Here is a 17,754-nt window from a genome sequence, read left to right on the forward strand (position 1 = left end):
GTCGAAGGAGGGAGAACACATGCTCAGCAAGGCATTCCAGGTAAGGAGCCTTCCACACTATACTAGCCATCTGCACTAGTAACCTTCCACACTACTGTATACTATCCATCTGCACTAGTAACCTTCCACACTACTGTATACTATCCATCTGCACTAGTAACCTTCCACACTACTGTATACTATCCATCTGCACTAGTAACCTTCCACACTACTGTATACTAGCCATCTGCACTAGTAACCTTCCAGACTACACACTACTGTATACTAGCCATCTGCACTAGTAACCTTACAGACTACACACTACTGTATACTAGCCATCTGCACTAGTAACCTTACAGACTACACACTACTGTATACTAGCCATCTGCACTAGTAACCTTCCACACTGAGCAATACGTACTCACCTTTTATACTTCCTATCCTATTCATACCAAACATTGCCATAGCAACATCCTGAGTCATTTCCTCCCCCCTCCCAAATCCGTCCTAGCTCAGGAGGGGGGGGGGGGCCTGCGCCGAGAAAGCCGCCAGACGGACTATTTTCAACTCTCGCCTCCCCGAGCCAACCGCCCAGCGGGAACCAAACCCAGCTTAAGCCCTCTCTGTTCACCTGCTCACCGAGCCGGGGTCACTCATCCACTCAAACCGTCGCTCGCTCCAAACCCCCCCGCGACCCCTTTCCCGCCCTTCAGCCCAAGGTCAAGCTGTTGTCCTTGCGTCCGCAGAGTCACCTGAAGGCGTCGGAGCACGCGGGCGCCGTGAGGATGGTGAACTTCGACTACCACCAGATGGTGAAGGGGGGCAAGGCCGACAAGCTGCACAGCGTCCTCAAGCCCCAGCTCAGCCGCTTCCTGGAGGACTGCGGCTTCTTCTACTACTCTGCGGAGACCGGCGTCACCAGGTCAGCACGCTCGCTAACGCGCGGCTACCGTCGCTAGCACGCGGATACCGTCGCTAGCACACACGCACGCATCGTCACAGACATGCAGTCGTTTGTAGGCATGTCTTTTCCCACACTAGACTCACTTTCCCAGGGGTCCTCTCTGTCGACTGACTCCTCCCCCTTTCCGTCTCAGGTCTCAGAGCGGGACCATCAGAACCAATTGCCTGGACTGTCTCGACAGAACCAACAGCGTCCAGGCCTTCTTTGCCCTGGAGGTGAGAGGCCAGACAACGTCGCTGTTTGAATGTGAACAGTACTGAACACCGTTGAACAGTCTAACGGACGAGGGAGTGGCACGCCATTTTGGAGGGCGCGCTTATCCCTCCGTTTCATAGCTTATCAAATGTATACTGGACACTGTATCCGATTTGGAATCTGCAGACTGCTAGCATCGATGAATAGACGTGTTATGAACCTTGGTTGTTTACCCGAAAGCATTCTCTTCTGCCGTGCGCGTGTGTGACGGCCTGCCTGTGTGTGTGTGTGTGACAGATGCTGCCTAAGCAGCTGGAGGAGATGGGTCTCACGGAGAAGCCCCAGCTGGTGGCCAGGTTCCAGGAGGTGTTCCGGGTCATGTGGTCCCAGAACGGCGACTATGTCAGCAAGATCTACGCCGGCACGGGAGCCCTGGACGGCAAAGCCAAGGTGCACACACATATGTACTAAACAACACACTTGTATTGTGCCTCCACACAAATACACACCGTGTCATACGATACCCATAGATACACTGGGTCATACGATACACACCGTTTCATGATATACACACTGTATCATATGAGACACACACATCCGTTCTGTCATACGACACGCGCACAGACGCAAGTGCGCGCCGTGTCATACTACGCACACACACACCGTGTCATACTAGACTCAGAAACATGTTAACACAGTCAATCAGGTTCAGTACATCCGGGTATGTTATATTGATGTAGTCACTGTTACAGTCACAAGCAGCCAGTGGAAAGTGACCTGCCTGCAGTCACCCTGCATGTTAGCGGAACGCAGTGACCAACGTGCTTCTAGAAGAAAGCTCCGATCTGAGGGGGATGAAGGAAGGCCCACAAGACATTGTGATCCTGTCAGAGTGTAGACACGAGTGCCTCCTGTCTCTTAACCCCTGTGTGTGCTTGTATGTGTGTGTGTGTGTTTGCTATTTTTCTCCGCTGTCCTCTGGATCTCTCTCTTCCTGTTCGGTAAGTTGACGAGTCGGTCGCTGTCGTGTCTGTGCTAAGCGCCTCTCCCCGCCCCCCCCGCCCTCCCCCCCCCCTGCCCTCCCCCCCCCCCCCCCCCCCCCCTGCATTGTTTCTTTGCGTCTGTCGTGTGTGTGTTTGGGAGTGTGTGTTTGTTTGGGTGGGTGGGTGTGTTAGTTTGGGGATGGGTGTGTACCGTTTCTTTGTGTCTATGTCGTGTCTGTCTGAGAGATGTGTGTGTGTGTGTGTGTGTTTCTGGACTAATTGCAGTTGACGCAGGTTCTGTGCTCTACTGACCACTGACACACACACTGCAACTCTGGCCTCCAGTTCAGAGCTAAACCTAAAACAAACTTTCGATTTACTCTGCAATCCTACTGCCTGGTCATACGTCATGTGAACCGATACTGATCGCATAGGTCTTATTAAAATCACAGGAAATTAAACTTTTTTTTTCGTCATAGATATTACAAAATGCCAGATAAATTAGTTTTGGCTAACCTCAGGGGGATATTGTTACCTTGAATGCTCCTTGCCCTTGTTTTTGTAGGAAGTTATTCTTCCCCGAGGAGTTAAGTCGCCCTGCCAAGACAAGTAGATCACATTCATTGAGTAAATGGTTCCGATTATTTTGCCGAGTGCTCTTGGGACTTGGACAAGGGTCCCGCTCTGTTAGGAAGTCTGGATGAAATGCAACACCCTGAATCTTTGTTTGTGACCACGTGACGTCACTGGTTCTTCAGTTCCACCGCAAGGCTTCTCCAATCAACCCCGAAACGCCTCTCTTTATTTACTACGGACGAAACGGATATGGGAAGGACCTGTCCTGTTTCCCCCCAAATTGTTTTGGAATGGGTGTGTGGGTGGGTGTATGTGGGCTGCGTCTTGGTGAGGGTGTGTTATCAAAACGTGTGGGGGGGGGGGGGGGGGTTACAAGATGGGGTCCTCATCTCTGGGTGTGTGTTTCCCTGTCAGGGGGGGAAGCTGAAGGACGGCGCTCGCTCGGTGACAAGAACCATCCAGAACAACTTCTTCGACAGCTCCAAGCAGGAAGCCATCGACATCCTCAGGCTGGGCTCCACGCTGAACTCTGACCTGGCCGACAAGGCCCGCGCCCTGCTCACCACGTCCAGCCTCTACGGTAGTACACACACACACACACTCTCGCACACTGGCACGTATACACACACACACACACACACAGACACACTTACCCCACCGGGAATGCCGCCAAGTACGTAATGCTAGCCTGACTGACTGTTAATGAGTCTTTGACTTTTGAATGTTGTACGTGAACTCATTCTTTGATGGATGGTTCACAAACGATTCGGTTGGGAGCACACTTTCATCCATATGTTTAGTTATAAATGAGTATTAACATGGGTGTGTTGTCAATTAAATCCTTTTATGGACTTGTAGTTGGTATTCATCACCCGAGCAACCAAACAAATGGTAAACACTCCATTTCTAATATTTAGCGGTTTCACTTGCAAATGTCTGGCTCAAAATACACGACGCTCGCGTTGACTTCCTGTGCCACGAGGAGAGGATTATGGGACATTGAGTCCATGCTGCCAGTGACTCTGCAGTTCACCTTGCGGTGCGCGTGCAGAGAGGGCGAGATCAAGGGCTTCTCTTTTTCCGCCTTTAGCTCAGCGCATAATCTGCGGTTCACAGCCCTATCTCTCACTCCCAGTACGAGATTAGCACTGACACGACTGGACTAATGCTGTTATCAGTTTAACCGTTTTTGTAACCACGCCCTCTCTCCCTCTCTCCCCGGCGCACGCTCGCTCCGGGTAGTCACTGAGCCCATCTTACAATCAGGTACAGTATCTGAACGCCCCCAGACCGACAGGGCCGGCCCTCCATCCCCCATCCTGTGTGCTAGACATCCCCCCCTGTTCTGTCTTTAGCTGATTGAGGATCCATGTTTCTGTATTTTATCTTTTTTTTTTTTTTACATTCATTTTTATTTGACCTTTTTATTCAGTTCAGTATTTGAAGTGCCCCTGTTCATTTCTTTGTGATACATTTATTTTATCATTATTTTTTATGTATTTATTTGTCAGACAGATGTGTGTCACATAGATTTATTTACAAATAAAGTCGCAGTCTACAAACTGGCGCAGCTTTTTTTGTAACTACGATACCCAGAATCCATTTCTGTGCCTTCGTAACTCCACCTACGTCCACCCATCGACTTGCTGTGTCATTTGGATGTCTATTATCCTCAGTGGATTTCAAACCTCTTCCTGTAGTATCCTTCATCTCCTACCCCTCCCTCACCCCCTCCCCCCCCCCCCTCCCTCCCTCCCTCGTCTTCACACCACCTCATCCCCTGTTCTTCCTCTCCGCCCCCCAGCCTCTCCCCGGGTCTTACTGGGCATGTGTCAGAACCACCACAAGTACACGCGCCCCCGCCGGGTCAGGGTGGGCGTGGGCACGTGGAACGTCAACGGGGGCAAGCAGTTCCGCAGCATCGCCTTCCGCAACCAGACCCTCAACGACTGGCTGCTGGACGCCCCGCTGAAGGCGGGCTACCCAGACTTCCAGGGTGAGCTGGAGTCGTCCAAATCCGACTAGAAAGGTTTTACAAGTGCTTTTTGAAGGTGCATTTCCGGGATAAATACGGCCTGGCCTGTTGATCATATAAGGTTTCAGTTGTTCAGTTGTACGTGTTTTCTCCGTGCAGACAGCAAGGCGAACCCCATCGACATCTTTGCCATCGGCTTCGAGGAGATGGTGGAGCTCAACGCTGGCAACATCGTCAGTGCCAGGTACGTGGGGGGGGGGGAGGGGGGAGGGGGCCTGTTGACACGCAGCAGCTTCTTGTGAAACATCGACAAGAATTTGATCCCTTGGCCTTGTAGAAACTTGTTTTTTTCTGCTATTAGACAAGTCATGGTGTTCTTTTCCTCATTCTTTGTCCTCAGTAGGAGAGGAGGAGATCATTTGCAGGGTGATTCTTTAGTCCTTTAGGGATTTTAACCCCTAGGCTTGTTTGCTCCCCTCCTGCCGCCCCCCTCTTGCCCTCCCCCCTCAGCACCACCAATCAGAAGCTGTGGGCCGCAGAGCTTCAGAAGAGCATCTCGCGGGACCACAAATACGTCCTGCTGGCCTCTGAGCAGCTGGTGGGCGTGTGCCTGTTCATCTTCATCCGCCCCCAACACGCCCCCTTTATCAGGTAAGACACGCCCCCTTCCTCCGGCAGGCCACACCCCTTCATATGTTAGGCCACGCCCCCTTGACACCACCAAGGGAAAGTGGATGCAGGGAAGACGAGACACATCCACTTCATCGGCCCTTTTCCTGCCGCTCTCTCACTTCCTCCTTCTACAGGGACGTCGCCGTGGACACCGTGAAGACGGGCATGGGCGGGGCCACCGGGAACAAAGGGGGCGTGGCCATCCGCATGCTGTTCCACACAACCAGCATCTGCGTCATCTGCTCCCACTTCGCCGCCGGCCAATCACAGGTCAAGGAGAGGAACGACGACTACAACGAGATCACGCGCCGACTCGCGTTCCCCATGGTAACCGTCATCCAACCCATTTCGTGGTTTTGCTTTGTGTCAATGTACCGTTGAAAACATGCCTTTTGAGCTGGTAAAATCATGTTGATTCCTGGATATAACCTTTTACATCAGGTTCATCTAACCAAATCAGGTCATTTGACTACATATTAGTGTATGTAAAGAAGGGCATATTTGTTTTGTGTGTGTTTGGGTTTCTGTTGCCGTGGAAAAGAACACGCGTTACTAGGTTACGTTCGTAACCCCCCCCCCCCCCCCTCTCGTCCCAGGGCCGCCTGCTGTACTCCCACGACTACGTGTTCTGGTGCGGCGACTTCAACTACCGCATCAGCCTGCCCAACGAGGAGGTGAAGGAGCTGATCAGGCAGCAGAACTGGGAGGCCCTGACCACTGGGGACCAGCTGGTGGACCAGAAGAACGCTGGCCTGGTGAGGGGCTGCACACACACACACACATGCTACACTCACACATGCTACACACACACATACATGCTACACACACATGCTCCACGTACACACTACACACACACACACACCACTACCACTTCCTGCTAACCCCCCCCCTCCCTCCCCCCCAGGTGTTTAAAGGCTTCATCGAGGGGAAGCTGGACTTCGCACCCACCTACAAGTACGACCTGTTCTCGGAGGACTACGACACCAGCGAGAAGTGCCGCACGCCAGCCTGGACCGACCGCGTCCTCTGGAAGAGGAGGAAGTGGAACTTTGACAAAACCGGTGAGTCGGGCGGGGGGGCCCGGGTGTGTAGGGGAGGAGGAGGAGAAAGGAAGGAGAGAGGGAGAACAGGGGTTGGGGTGTGGAGAGAGAGGGGGGGTGGATAGAGAGGTGAGGGGGGGGGGGGGGGGGGCGGGGGAAGGAGGAGGGAGAGATGGACGGGCGCGGGGGGAGGAACAGCAGAAGTATGTCAGAGATGAGGAGGAGGAGACTCACTCAGGGATGCGTGCGTTTCCCCCTCCAGCCGAGGAGATGGACGGCGCCTCCGAGAGCGAAGGGGACCCCCAGGTCCCCTGGACCCCGGGGAGCCTCAAATACTACGGCAGGGCGGAGCTGAAGACCTCCGACCACAGGTAACACACACACATACATATCACCTCCCTGGACCACAGCCTCAAAGCTTTGAGTTTGTGGGATCTCAATCTTTGTGTGTGTGTGTGTGTGTGTGTGTGTGTGGCGCAGGCCGGTGATGGCGATCATCGACGTGGACGTGCTGGAGGTGGACCCGGAGGAGCGTCACCAGGTGTACAGGGAGGTGATCGCCCAGCAGGGGCCCCCGGACGGCACCATCCTGGTGGCCCTGTGCAGCTCCGGCCCCGACGACTACTTCGACGACGCCCTCATCGACGAGCTGCTGGACAAGTTCACCGTCTTCGGGGAGGTCATCCTCATCAGGTGTGTGTGTGGGGGAGGGAGGTAGTGTCAGAAACTCGCGCCCGTTTACTCACCGGTCGAAACCTCCTTCCGTAAACGTACTCGCTTTCAGTGAATCCATCAGGTTTGTTGTCAGGTGTGTTCCACGAGGGCACCAGGGGGGGGTGTGAGTCTGGGGCTAACGCGTGTCTCTCTCCCCTGGGGGGGGGGGGGGTCCGGGTGGGCAGGTTCGTGGAGGAGAAGATGTGGGTGACGTTCCTGGAGGGCTACTCCGCCCTGGCCGCTCTGTCCCTCAGCGCCTCCACGGTAAGTCCACCTCCACCGTCTCCCCGTGGAACTGTCCTGGGCTAGACAGGCCTGTAGTCTTACTGAGCGTGTGTGTGCGTGTAGGTCCTGGGCCACATGATCGACGTGCGTCTGAAGAGCCCCGGCTGGATCAAGAGCCTGGAGGACGAGATGAGCGTGGAGCGGATCTGCGGCACCATTCCCACCTCGGCCAGCTCCTCCCTGCTGGCCGAGGACGCGGACATGGCGGACGACGACTACGACATGGAGGGTGAGGAGGAGGAGAAGTGGGGGGGGGGGGGGGGGGGGGGGGAGGAGGAAGGAAGGAAGGATGCGGTCTGTTGGATGAGTCAGCATTTTGTCTGATTTGACGATTCAGCTTCTGAAAATGTCTGTGACGGAAAAGGTTAACAAACGGCACTGGCTTTCGTTGATATTATTATTATTATTATTATTATTATATTATTCTCCTAATGGTCTCTGACTCCTCCCCTTGTGTCAAGGTGACGTGGACGATGAAGTGGAGGAGATCCTTCCCCAGCACCTGCAGCCTGGGGCGGGCTCCTCCGGGGCGGGCTCCTCCCCCGTCCCCTCCCCCCGGGGCAGCCCCTGCCACTCCCCCACCCACGGGGAACCCTCAGCCCCCAGCCGGCCCAGCAGGGCCCCCCCACGCACCGCCGGGCCCCCACAGGGTAACACACACACATACACTGAGCCTCAACAAAGTCAAATGCCCACACACGTACTGAGCTTCTACTCATGGGAATCGTACACACACTAGTTGTTCTGGTTAGCATAATGCATTTAGGTGACATTGCATGACATTGAAAGCTTGTTTTTGCCCTGTGTTGAATGTGTGGAAGGAGCTCTAAGCCCGGCCGTTTGCAGAAGGAGCTCGGAAGGTGAAGTTGCAGTGTTTAGGCTAGAGGTGCTTTGTTGTGACATAACCTAGCGTGTGGGTTTGAAAATAGCCGTGTGCTGTGTGGACCTCAATATCGCTGGCTCCTCTTCCAAAAAATAAACAGAAGGAGCCTCATGAAAAACAGACGTTTTTCACGAGGCTGCAAATACATTTCGCAGTGTCACATTCAGATGTTACGTCCTTTAAATGGAGCATCTCAAAGACACACAAAAACCTATCAGCGGTTGGGAGTGCAGCCAAAGGCTTTGTTGCCGTCTATTCGTGTTTTTCTGTCACCAAATCAGAAATGACCTCACATCTGACAGGAGAGTCTCATCCTGGGCTGAAGAATGGACTGTCATAACTGTCCTCTCTCTCTCTCTATCTCTCTCTGTCTCTCTCTCTCTCTATCTCTCTCTGTCTCTCTCTCTGTCTCTCTCTCTGTCTCTCTCTCCCTCTCTGTCTCCACAGGGTGTCCAGCCGAGTACCAGCCGGGCGGCCCCCCATCCCAGGGAACGGAGCCCAAGCGCCCCCCTCCCCCCCGGCCCAACGCCCCTCCGGCCAGACCGGCCCCCCCGCAGCGCCCCCCGCCCCCCTCAGGTACAAAACCCTGCGACGCCCCCCGCCCCCCTCAGGTACAAAACCCTGCGACGCCCCCCCCCCCCCCCCCGACACACACACCCCAAGCTCTCCTCTGCTGTGCTGACGTCACGTCCCTGGAGAGCTAGCCTTTCAAACGGCGAACCCTAACCCCAGCATCCCTTCCAAGGGATTGGAAGCACGGCTGATCTAGATTAGAGGGAGAGCCCAGTGAAGGGCGGCTCTTCCGAATCTGGGTCAGGAGAGGGCCTGCATGTCATCCAGTGGGGGGGGGGGGTCATTGCTTGTTTTTGGCGAGCGAAGCAAACGGGGTGCTGTAACGACTGTTCTGTTGGCTGTTCTGTTCCCTCATCCTCCCTCCCCCTGCTCCTGAAGGAGAGAAAAGCCCCTTGGCGTACAGGAGAGAGCTGGGAGGTAAATGTTCGTGTGGTGGCCACTTGACGTGCCCGTCCCCAAGCGCAGAGCTGACCCTCCCGCGTGCGTGTGTGTTTTCGGGATATCGTAGTCCGGTCTCTAGGTGTCGTAGGTAGTTCCTTAGCAGCCCCCCCCCTCCTCCTGACCCAGAGCGGCGTCCGCATAAGAACGCGCCCGGGTCTGGGCTTTTCCGTCGCCTAGGTAACTGGAGGTTTGGGGGTCCCGCACTCGTCTTGGTGTTTCGTCCCAGGTGGTAGCTTGTTGTGGAGTGTGGTGAATCGAGCGTGTCTGCGTATCCGTGTCCCCCCCTTCCCCTTTTCCGGTCACGAAAAAAAAAATTAAAAGGACAGAACGCCGTGGCGATGTAAATATTGTCAGGAGACGGGTAAAGACGCCATTAACTGTCCTTTTCTCCAAGACTTCGAAGATCTCCACGGCCCCTACCTTGGCAGGAGGAGGGCTAGCGAAGGTAACAGAACGTTTGTGTGTGTCGATGTCGTGGCTCTGTGAGCGAGCAGGAAACCGCCCGCCCCCCCCCCCCCCATAGAACAAACCAGGAAGTCCTCTGTGGTTTCTAATATAGCCATAGTTTGTGTTTTGGCACAGTAGAGGAACATAAATGTGACGATGTCGTGGTGATTTAGAAGGCAGCCCCGGGAACGTTACCGTAGTCCAGGGTTGCGGTGTGTTCTGAACCTTGGCAGCTTCACAACCTTGTCAGCAGGTCGTGAGAGTGTGATGTGTGTTGCTGATAGCACTCCCGGTAGTCTAACAGGTGGTGAAAGTGGTTGGAGAAGGTGTGTGTGTGTGTGTAGGATAGTGTACACCACATCAAACGCGCTGCTCGGTGGCGTTAAACTGGCCCAGCGGCTCCCTCTAGTGGTAGAATACTTCCTCAGCTCCTAATATTCCATCTCATTTCCTTTGTGCTGCCAAGGATCAAAAAGCCCTGCGATGGCTAGGCCAGACGCTGCCGGTGAGTAATGAGGGCGGAGAGGTGTGTGTGTGGGAGGTGTGTGTGTGAGAGAGAGAGGTGTGTGTGTGTGTGGGAGGTGTGTGTGTGAGAGAGAGAGGTGTGTGTGTGTGTGTGAGAGAGAGAGGTGTGTGTGTGTGTGGGAGAGAGAGGTGTGTGTGTGTGGGGGAGAGAGAGGTGTGTGTGTGTGAGAGAGAGAGGTGTGTGTGTGTGTGTGTGTGTGTGTGTGTGTGTGTGTGTGTGTGTGTGTGTGTGAGAGAGAGAGGTGTGTGTGTGTGTGGGAGGTGTGTGTGTGAGAGAGAGAGGTGTGTGGGAGGTGTGTGTGTGTGAGAGAGAGAGAGAGAGAGAGAGAGGTGTGTGTGTGTGTGGGAGGTGTGTGTGTGAGAGAGAGAGAGAGGTGTGTGTGTGTGTGTGTGGGAGGTGTGTGTGTGAGAGAGAGAGGTGTGTGTGGGTGTGTGTGTTTGTGTGTGTGTGTGTGTGTGTGAGAGAGAGAGAAGTGTGTGTGTGTGTGTGTGTGTGTGTGTGTGTGTGTGTGTGTGTGTGTGTGTGTGTGTGTGTGTGTGTGTGTGTGTGTGTGTGTGTGTGTGTGTGTGTGTGTGTGTGTGTGTGTGTGTGTGTGTGTGTGTGTGAGAGAGAGAGAGAAGTGTGTGTGTGTGTGTGTGTGTGTGTGTGTGAGAGAGAGAGAGAGAGAGAGAGCGAGGTGTGTGTGTGTGTAAGAGGTGTGTGTGGGTGTATGGAGGCAGGAAAGAAGGTGATTAGTATTCTAGTCATAGCTCTAGTATCTCTCTGTGTCTGGGCGACGGTGTGTCTGTGTTAAGGGCTCCAACCCTTTGTTGACTGCTGTCAATCATGTTTTGTGTTCAAGGTCGAGGCCCACCAGGAGTCGGGGGCGTTCCCAGACCAGTGAGTAACCAATAACAGCTCTCCAACAAACAATGAACCCTATGAATCAGGCAACCATGAAAAAAATATGACTTCATTAATTTCCTTAAGCAATTGATCTGATGAGATGAGTTACAGTTGATGTAGCAGTTGCAGTAAAAACTCAAAGCTGCAACGTCAAACCAAGCTGAATCCTCCAGCCTCCGTTCTGACAGAGCATCTCTCCTCTCTCCCTCCCAGAACATTCCACCGCGGGCCGGCGTGATCAGCGTGCCCCCGCAGGGCCGTGCCCTGCCCCCCTCCCACCCTGGAGCTCCCAGGCCCACCCCAGAGGTGCACCCCGGGGCTCCCCGGCCCATCCCAGACACCCACCCTGGGGCCCCAAGACCCGGCCCCGACGCCCCCGCCAAACCTGTCGACCTGCCTCTGGGTGAGAACACACACACACACACACTCACACACACACTCACACACACACTCACACACACCAGCCCTCCAAGTCTCTCTGTGTTCTGTTTTGACAGCATTGCAATAACAGCTTTGTTGCCAAGCCAGCTAAATAAAGACTGCTGTATAATCATGTCTTCACCCCCTCCAGGCCCCCCGCCCACCGCGGCCCCTCCAGTGAGGCCCCAGGCCACCTCCTCCCCCATGCAGAACCCCATGGTGCCCCAGGCCACCTCCTCCCCCATGCAGAACCCGATGGTGCCCCAGGCCACCGCCACCCCCATGCAGAACCCCATGGTGCCCCAGGCCACCGCCACCCCCATGCAGAACCCGATGGTGCCCCAGGCCACCGCCACCCCCCATGCAGAACCCGATGGTGCCCCAGGCCACCGCCACCCCCATGCAGAACCCAATGGTGCCCCAGGCCACCTCCTCCCCCATGCAGAACCCAATGGTGCCCCAGGCTGCCCCCAGCCTCCAGCACCAGCTCCCCCCGCGCATGCAGCCCAGCATGCAAGCCCCTATGCTGCCCCAGATGGCCCCGGGCCCCCCCCAGGCGGGGTCAGCCACTGCCGTGCCCCTCCCCCAGGGCCTGGCCTCCCCCAAGCCCCCACCCCGCTCCCGTTCTTCCCACGGCCTGCCACCAGAGGGCGCGGCCCCCACAGCGGCCCCCCCAGCCCAGGTCAGTACCTACACCACCCCCTCTTCTCCTCTGTTCTCTCCTCAGGGAACTTGCGTTCCGTTAAATGGACAAATATGGAAGCGATGTTTTCCGCCGGTAGACCGTGTTAAGCGCAAACGTGTTTTTCTCGCCCCTCTGTCGCTCTCTTCTCTGCCTCCCTCTTTCCTCCTCCCTCCCTCTTTCTCTCCATCCTCCCTCTCTCTCTCCCTCTCTCCCTCTCTCTGCCCCCACCTCTTTCCAGTCAGTTCTTCTCTCATAGCTTGTAATAGATAATGTTCTTGGTCTATCTGCTATGCCTGTCCCCCTCCTAGTCTCTCTCTCTCTCTCTGTCACCCTCTCTCCCTCCCTCTCTGAGTCTGATGCATGTGTCTCTCTCTCTCTCTCAAGCCGGAGCAGCCCTCAGGGTGACAGGTATTTGATCTATCCACCCGATCCCTCCATAGCCCCCCCCCCCCCCCGCCCCCCCTCGTATGACGCCCGCTCATACATGACTGTAACACACATGTTCTAGTTGATTTCCCCCCCTCCGTTTCCCCCCCCTCCACGTGTCTTTCCTCCGTTTTTCTCTTGAGTTCTTCTCCGCCTCGATGTGTCACCTCATTCGGTTCAGCCTGGTCATAGTGCATCTCTGTGGACGGCTCGTGGATCGATTGAATTCACGATTTTATTTCATAACTCTTTTTTTTTCTTTCAGTTGTGGATCTTCTGTCGTTTTTTTTTTTTTTTTTGCCCAACATTCAAATGTCCTCTTGGACAATCCTCAGCTTTGATATTGGCGTTCTGTTATTATTTCTTTCATCAATGGTCCCCTCATATGTGCGCCGCTTTGATCCGCATTCCAAAGTAGAACACATATTTAATGGCTATGTCGTTATTTTTTATCATTATTTTATGTCTTTATCAAAGATGTTCTCGAAGTATGGCTGGCATTCACTGGCTATCATTTGTTCACCTATAGTCTTGTGTTACTGTTATTTGTGTAAATACTAAAGCAGAAATAGATAGACTTCTGTCTGTATGTATTTTGGGTTCAGCCATAGAAACTAGCTACGTTCGTCATAGATAAACCTATAACCTGTTTTTGTGACTACCAACACCAACTACCAATTATATTAACTTGTCAATCAAGAGAGAACTCAAGTTAGTTCAGTGTGTTTCAGCCTTGCCTCTGATTGGTCCCTCTCATGCCACTTCCTCCCCTGCAGACCAATGGGATGAACGGAATCCAAAGAGAAGCACAATGGAAGCCCGCCCCTTTCGACACGCCTGACCTTCTCTCCGCCTCCTCCTGGCTCAACACCCAGTCCCTCACCCGAGGCACCTCCCTGCGGGCGCCTCCCTCCGTGCCCGGCCCCTCCTCCTCCTCCGGGACCCTCCCCTCCTCCTTCTCCCTGGACTCGGCCCCTCTCTCCGCCCTGCTCGGGCCCGCCTCCCACTCCTCCTCGTCCTCCTCCGCCTCCTCCCTCTCCGCCCCCTCCCCCCTGGCGCCGTCCCTCCTCCCCCCTCCCCCCGGTCCCGTCCCGGAGCCGGTCGCAGGAGGCCCTGCTGCGCGTCTCCCCCAACCCCTTCCTGACGGAGCCCGTCCCGGCCCGGCCCAACAGCACCAACCCCTTCACGGGCCCTCAGGCCCAGCAGAGCCAGCGGCGCTCCCTCACCCCCGACTTCCAGGCCCAGGCGCGGGCCTCCGGGCCGGGCCTCCAGAGGACCATGTCTGCCTTCGCCCAGCCCCTCATCCCCAGCCCTGCCCCGGCCTTGCTCCCTACCCTGACCCCCACCCCGGCCTTGCTCCCTACCCCTGACCCCCACCCCGGCCTTGTTCCCTACCCTGACCCCCGCCCTGGCCCCGGTTCCTCCTCGCCCTTTAAGCAGAACCATGTCCCTCTTCGTGCAGTCGTCCACCCTCCTTCCCCCTGCCTCGGCGCCTCTTCCCCTCACCCCGGCCCCCACCCTGCCAGCCGTGGCCCCTTCCACCATCCCCGCCGCCCACCCCCAGCCTCCCCCGCCCGGGAAACGCCACCAGTGGGTCACCTTCGACGAGGAATCCCACTTCCCCTCCCAGACCAAAGCTCCGCCGGCCGCGGCCCCCATCTTCCCCTCCGGCTCCTCGCTCCCCCAGACCCAGACTCTGTTCCCCTGCTCGGGCTTCGACTCCGACCCCGGCTGGGGCGGCTCCTCCCTCCCTCCCCCCGTCCCAGCCAGGACTGCCCCCGGCCACCCCCAAGTCCCGGCCCGGCCCAGCGACGGCCTCCTCTTCCCCAAGGAGCTCACCGAGAGATAGGACCCCCGTCGTGTCATGTACAGAGCATATCTAGATGTATAATAGAACTATGATGTGTGTGTGTGTGTGGTTTGTACAAAGGCTAATGTATTTACAAAGTCAAGAGTGTTTCGCTTCCAAATCCAACAAAAGGATATATTTCTCACCTTTAGAGCAGTTAAGTGGGCACCAAATGTGTGTTGGGTCCTGTTAAAGGCGACCCCCCCCCCCCAACATCCCCCAGCTCCCAACTCGGATATGAACAATTGTGAATATAAATGGTTCGGATTTTATTTTTGTTCTTATCGTCGTGACCCGGAAACATGTGCCTGTGTCTATATCGTTGTGTCAAGTCTCTATCTATGTGCACAAATGTGGCTGAAACCTCCTGTGCAATATCGTCCGCAGCCGTGTCGTATCGCACTCCGCGCCGCTCGGAGGCGCTCCCGCGTAATCGCCATGACGACCACACTCACCCCCTCGGGACACCGCTGTCAAGTCAGCTGGCCCTAGCCCCGTCCTTCCTGTGAGAAAGTCTCACTTCCTGTTCCCCCCCCCCTCCCCACTGCTTATTCTGCGGCAGGATGCTCGCTTTGCATGGGAATAGTATGGGCCACGAAACGCTATTTCCTGCTAAGAGACTCCTCCCCTTACACTCAGCCACTCACAGACCACTGGCCTGCCCAGGCGTGCGTTCCCAGTCTGTTGCAGTGTGTCTGCGTGTCTCACCCCCAGCCACTAGGGGGCAGTGTGGTTCCTCAAGAATGTAAAGTGATCGTCGTTGCTCCCGTGTCGGGGAGGGGGGGGGGGGAACGCAATGAGGAAGACGAGACGTTGTTACAACCAATCGCGCCGCGAACCTCCGCACGACCCGTGGTCAGGATCTGACCCCGTACCAGGCCCCACGTCCTCTCCCTGATCTCCGTTCGTCCGTAGAAACGATGTGTTTAGCCGGGTGAATTTGCCGTGTGGTCCTGTTCTTCCAGTACATAGCGGCCGTCATTACCTGCGCGTCTTCGGCGCAGAGGGATTCGAAACGCCGCGTTCGCGTCGAGCGTGTCTCGCGAGGACGTGAGCGTGTATGTGTACCGCGTGACGGTCCTCCAGTGTGTACGCTTGAGGGCCCCGCCATCTCACGACAGGGAACTCATGGAAGATGACGACGGCTCCGGCCCTCATCCTCCTCCTCCACCTCCCTTCTCCTCCGTGTGTTTAGGACATGGTAAACCAGTGGTTTGGTTTGGTCCATTTTTATCCAGAGCTTGGAACCTTCCAGTGCTGTAAATCCTGAGAATGTTGTGTGTTGCTTCTGTTAGGACAGGCGAAGAGGCGGTATTATCTAATACGTCTTCACAGGCCCACGAGGCTGAATCAGACCCCAGACATATCTGACAGGAAACAATCGCGGGCGGCTTCTGTGGCGTGTTACAAAACGTGTATTTTTCCGCATTTTAATTTCTCGCGAAGATGAACTATTTTCTTCTTCTTTTTCAAACAGATGTAACTCATGATGAATATTTATTATCGGTACCGTGGTGAAGACGTACCTGTGTTGTATTTGAGTTGTGTTGTCTGTCGTAGTGTGTGTGTGTGTTCTGTGCGTGAGCGTGTACAGTGTTGGTGGGGAGCGTGTTATCTATCACAGTTTTCCACCTAAACGTTCCTCAATGACTTCTCTAAAGTCTGTGCTCCAACCGACCAGGGTCATTTACAGAGATGCGGTGAGGAAATAGTATTGGAACGAATTCATGTGCATTTGATTCGCCTTGGGCTCTGCACTGATGAAAGTGATCCACCGGTCTCAAAAGCAGTAAGCCAAATCGGGTGCAACCAACGAGTTCACAGTGTTGGAAAATGGTAATCGACTCAGATCTGTCCCAGTCACTAAAATGAACAGTTATTCATATTTGAGCTTCTTTGTCTTCTCCTTATGCAGGGGGAAACAAACATGTATCTTTGTATGGTTTCACACTGGAAGACAAACTTCTCATTAGTAATGACACTCAGTAACGGGGGGACTGCCCTGTTGCGGTTCCAGCGTATCCAACGACAACCCCCCCCCCCCCCCCCCCCCTGAAATACTGTTTAAATGTGAGGTGGGGCTGATCTCCGCAGCACAGCCATACTGCTTTCTGGTGCATCTCTCATCATGTATCGGAGGTGAACGGTGATATCTAGGCCTCTCCTGCGTGCCGTCTTCCCTGACCTGTGATTGGTCACCTCCACATTCAGAGACACTTGATGGTGGATGCGGGCACTTAGTGTTCGCCCTGTCTGTTGTGAGTGTGTGTTGAAAGGCGTTCTTGTCAAAATCCATTGACACATATACAAATAATAAAAGAAAAAAAACACGAATGCAATTTTCACGACACCATATGGAGTATCTAACCGTGTGGCGGAATGTCATTAGTATTTTCTCCTGCGAGTTTCTCAGTGAGTGACAGGGGGGTGGCATTGGCATGTTGTGTAGGTCTACCGTGGTGGTTTTGTGTAACGAGCAGTATGAAGAAACTCAACCCCTTCCCATGCCCCCTTAGACTTGAAACACGCGCGTTCTGTACCAGCTTGAGGAGCTCTGTTTTTTCAAACGGAGCTGGGTACTGCAGGGAGGGTCAGAGATCAGAGTCTTAAAATGCCAGCTAACTAATGCTTCTCCTACATATTGTGCTTTGTCCAAACCATGTACAAGCTGTGTCATCACTGCAATCCAAGGCTCTGGGTTGAGATTGTTGACACTCTTAAGGCAGTACACTGTAAGCAAGTGGATGATGTCTGCCTGCGTACAAACTTGTATTGGTAATTGGAGATTATGTAACCACTTAAACACAATTATTATGCTATTGAGACATGTGCAGTAAGTAGCTGAAGCGTTATCTGTAGAAATTTAGCCAGCGCTTCATGTCATGTTGAACAAGAGATTTTATAGGAAACAAATGTACTTCTTTGTGAGGTGGGTGTCCCTTTATAACTCATAGTAAAGAAAATTGTGTGTGTTGTTGACCATATTCTGTGTGTATTAAACAAAACAAGAACATTGCAATTCATGTATTAGTATGAAAAGGTTCTGTAATTTCAGTGCACATCGTATTGCATAATTCTGTATTAAGCAATTTGTGTTGTATGTATGCAATAATAAATGTAAATTGACCTGAATGTTGCTGTGTTTTGTGTTTTCTGCAGCATGTTGAACTTAAATAATGTATTGAAATACTGGTCAAATCGTACCTCAAACGCATTGCATTACATTTTGGGCTAAT

General features: G+C 54.2%; 1 protein-coding gene across 1 annotated transcript in view; it reads left to right on the forward strand.

Annotated features, from left to right (window-relative positions):
- The window catches only part of synj1 (synaptojanin 1), a 25,553-nt gene extending 7,909 nt beyond the window's left edge, over window positions 1-17,644 (forward strand). The window contains 25 exon segments of the mRNA XM_067228613.1: window positions 1-40; window positions 726-901; window positions 1,077-1,158; window positions 1,436-1,588; window positions 3,112-3,277; window positions 3,940-3,963; window positions 4,502-4,693; window positions 4,832-4,916; window positions 5,183-5,323; window positions 5,479-5,671; window positions 5,941-6,099; window positions 6,249-6,405; window positions 6,647-6,755; window positions 6,865-7,077; window positions 7,284-7,362; window positions 7,447-7,612; window positions 7,845-8,033; window positions 8,714-8,842; window positions 11,095-11,132; window positions 11,352-11,541; window positions 11,710-11,915; window positions 11,917-12,240; window positions 13,446-13,745; window positions 13,747-14,055; window positions 14,099-17,644. The exon segment at window positions 1-40 is cut by the window's left edge and continues 57 nt beyond it. Coding sequence (XP_067084714.1) covers window positions 1-40; window positions 726-901; window positions 1,077-1,158; window positions 1,436-1,588; window positions 3,112-3,277; window positions 3,940-3,963; window positions 4,502-4,693; window positions 4,832-4,916; window positions 5,183-5,323; window positions 5,479-5,671; window positions 5,941-6,099; window positions 6,249-6,405; window positions 6,647-6,755; window positions 6,865-7,077; window positions 7,284-7,362; window positions 7,447-7,612; window positions 7,845-8,033; window positions 8,714-8,842; window positions 11,095-11,132; window positions 11,352-11,541; window positions 11,710-11,915; window positions 11,917-12,240; window positions 13,446-13,745; window positions 13,747-14,055; window positions 14,099-14,518 — 4,240 coding nt within the window. The 3' untranslated portion in view covers window positions 14,519-17,644.
- The last annotated feature ends 110 nt before the right edge of the window (window positions 17,645-17,754 follow it).

Source organism: Osmerus mordax, chromosome 25 (genome assembly GCF_038355195.1).
Source record: "Osmerus mordax isolate fOsmMor3 chromosome 25, fOsmMor3.pri, whole genome shotgun sequence".
NCBI lineage: Eukaryota > Metazoa > Chordata > Actinopteri > Osmeriformes > Osmeridae > Osmerus > Osmerus mordax.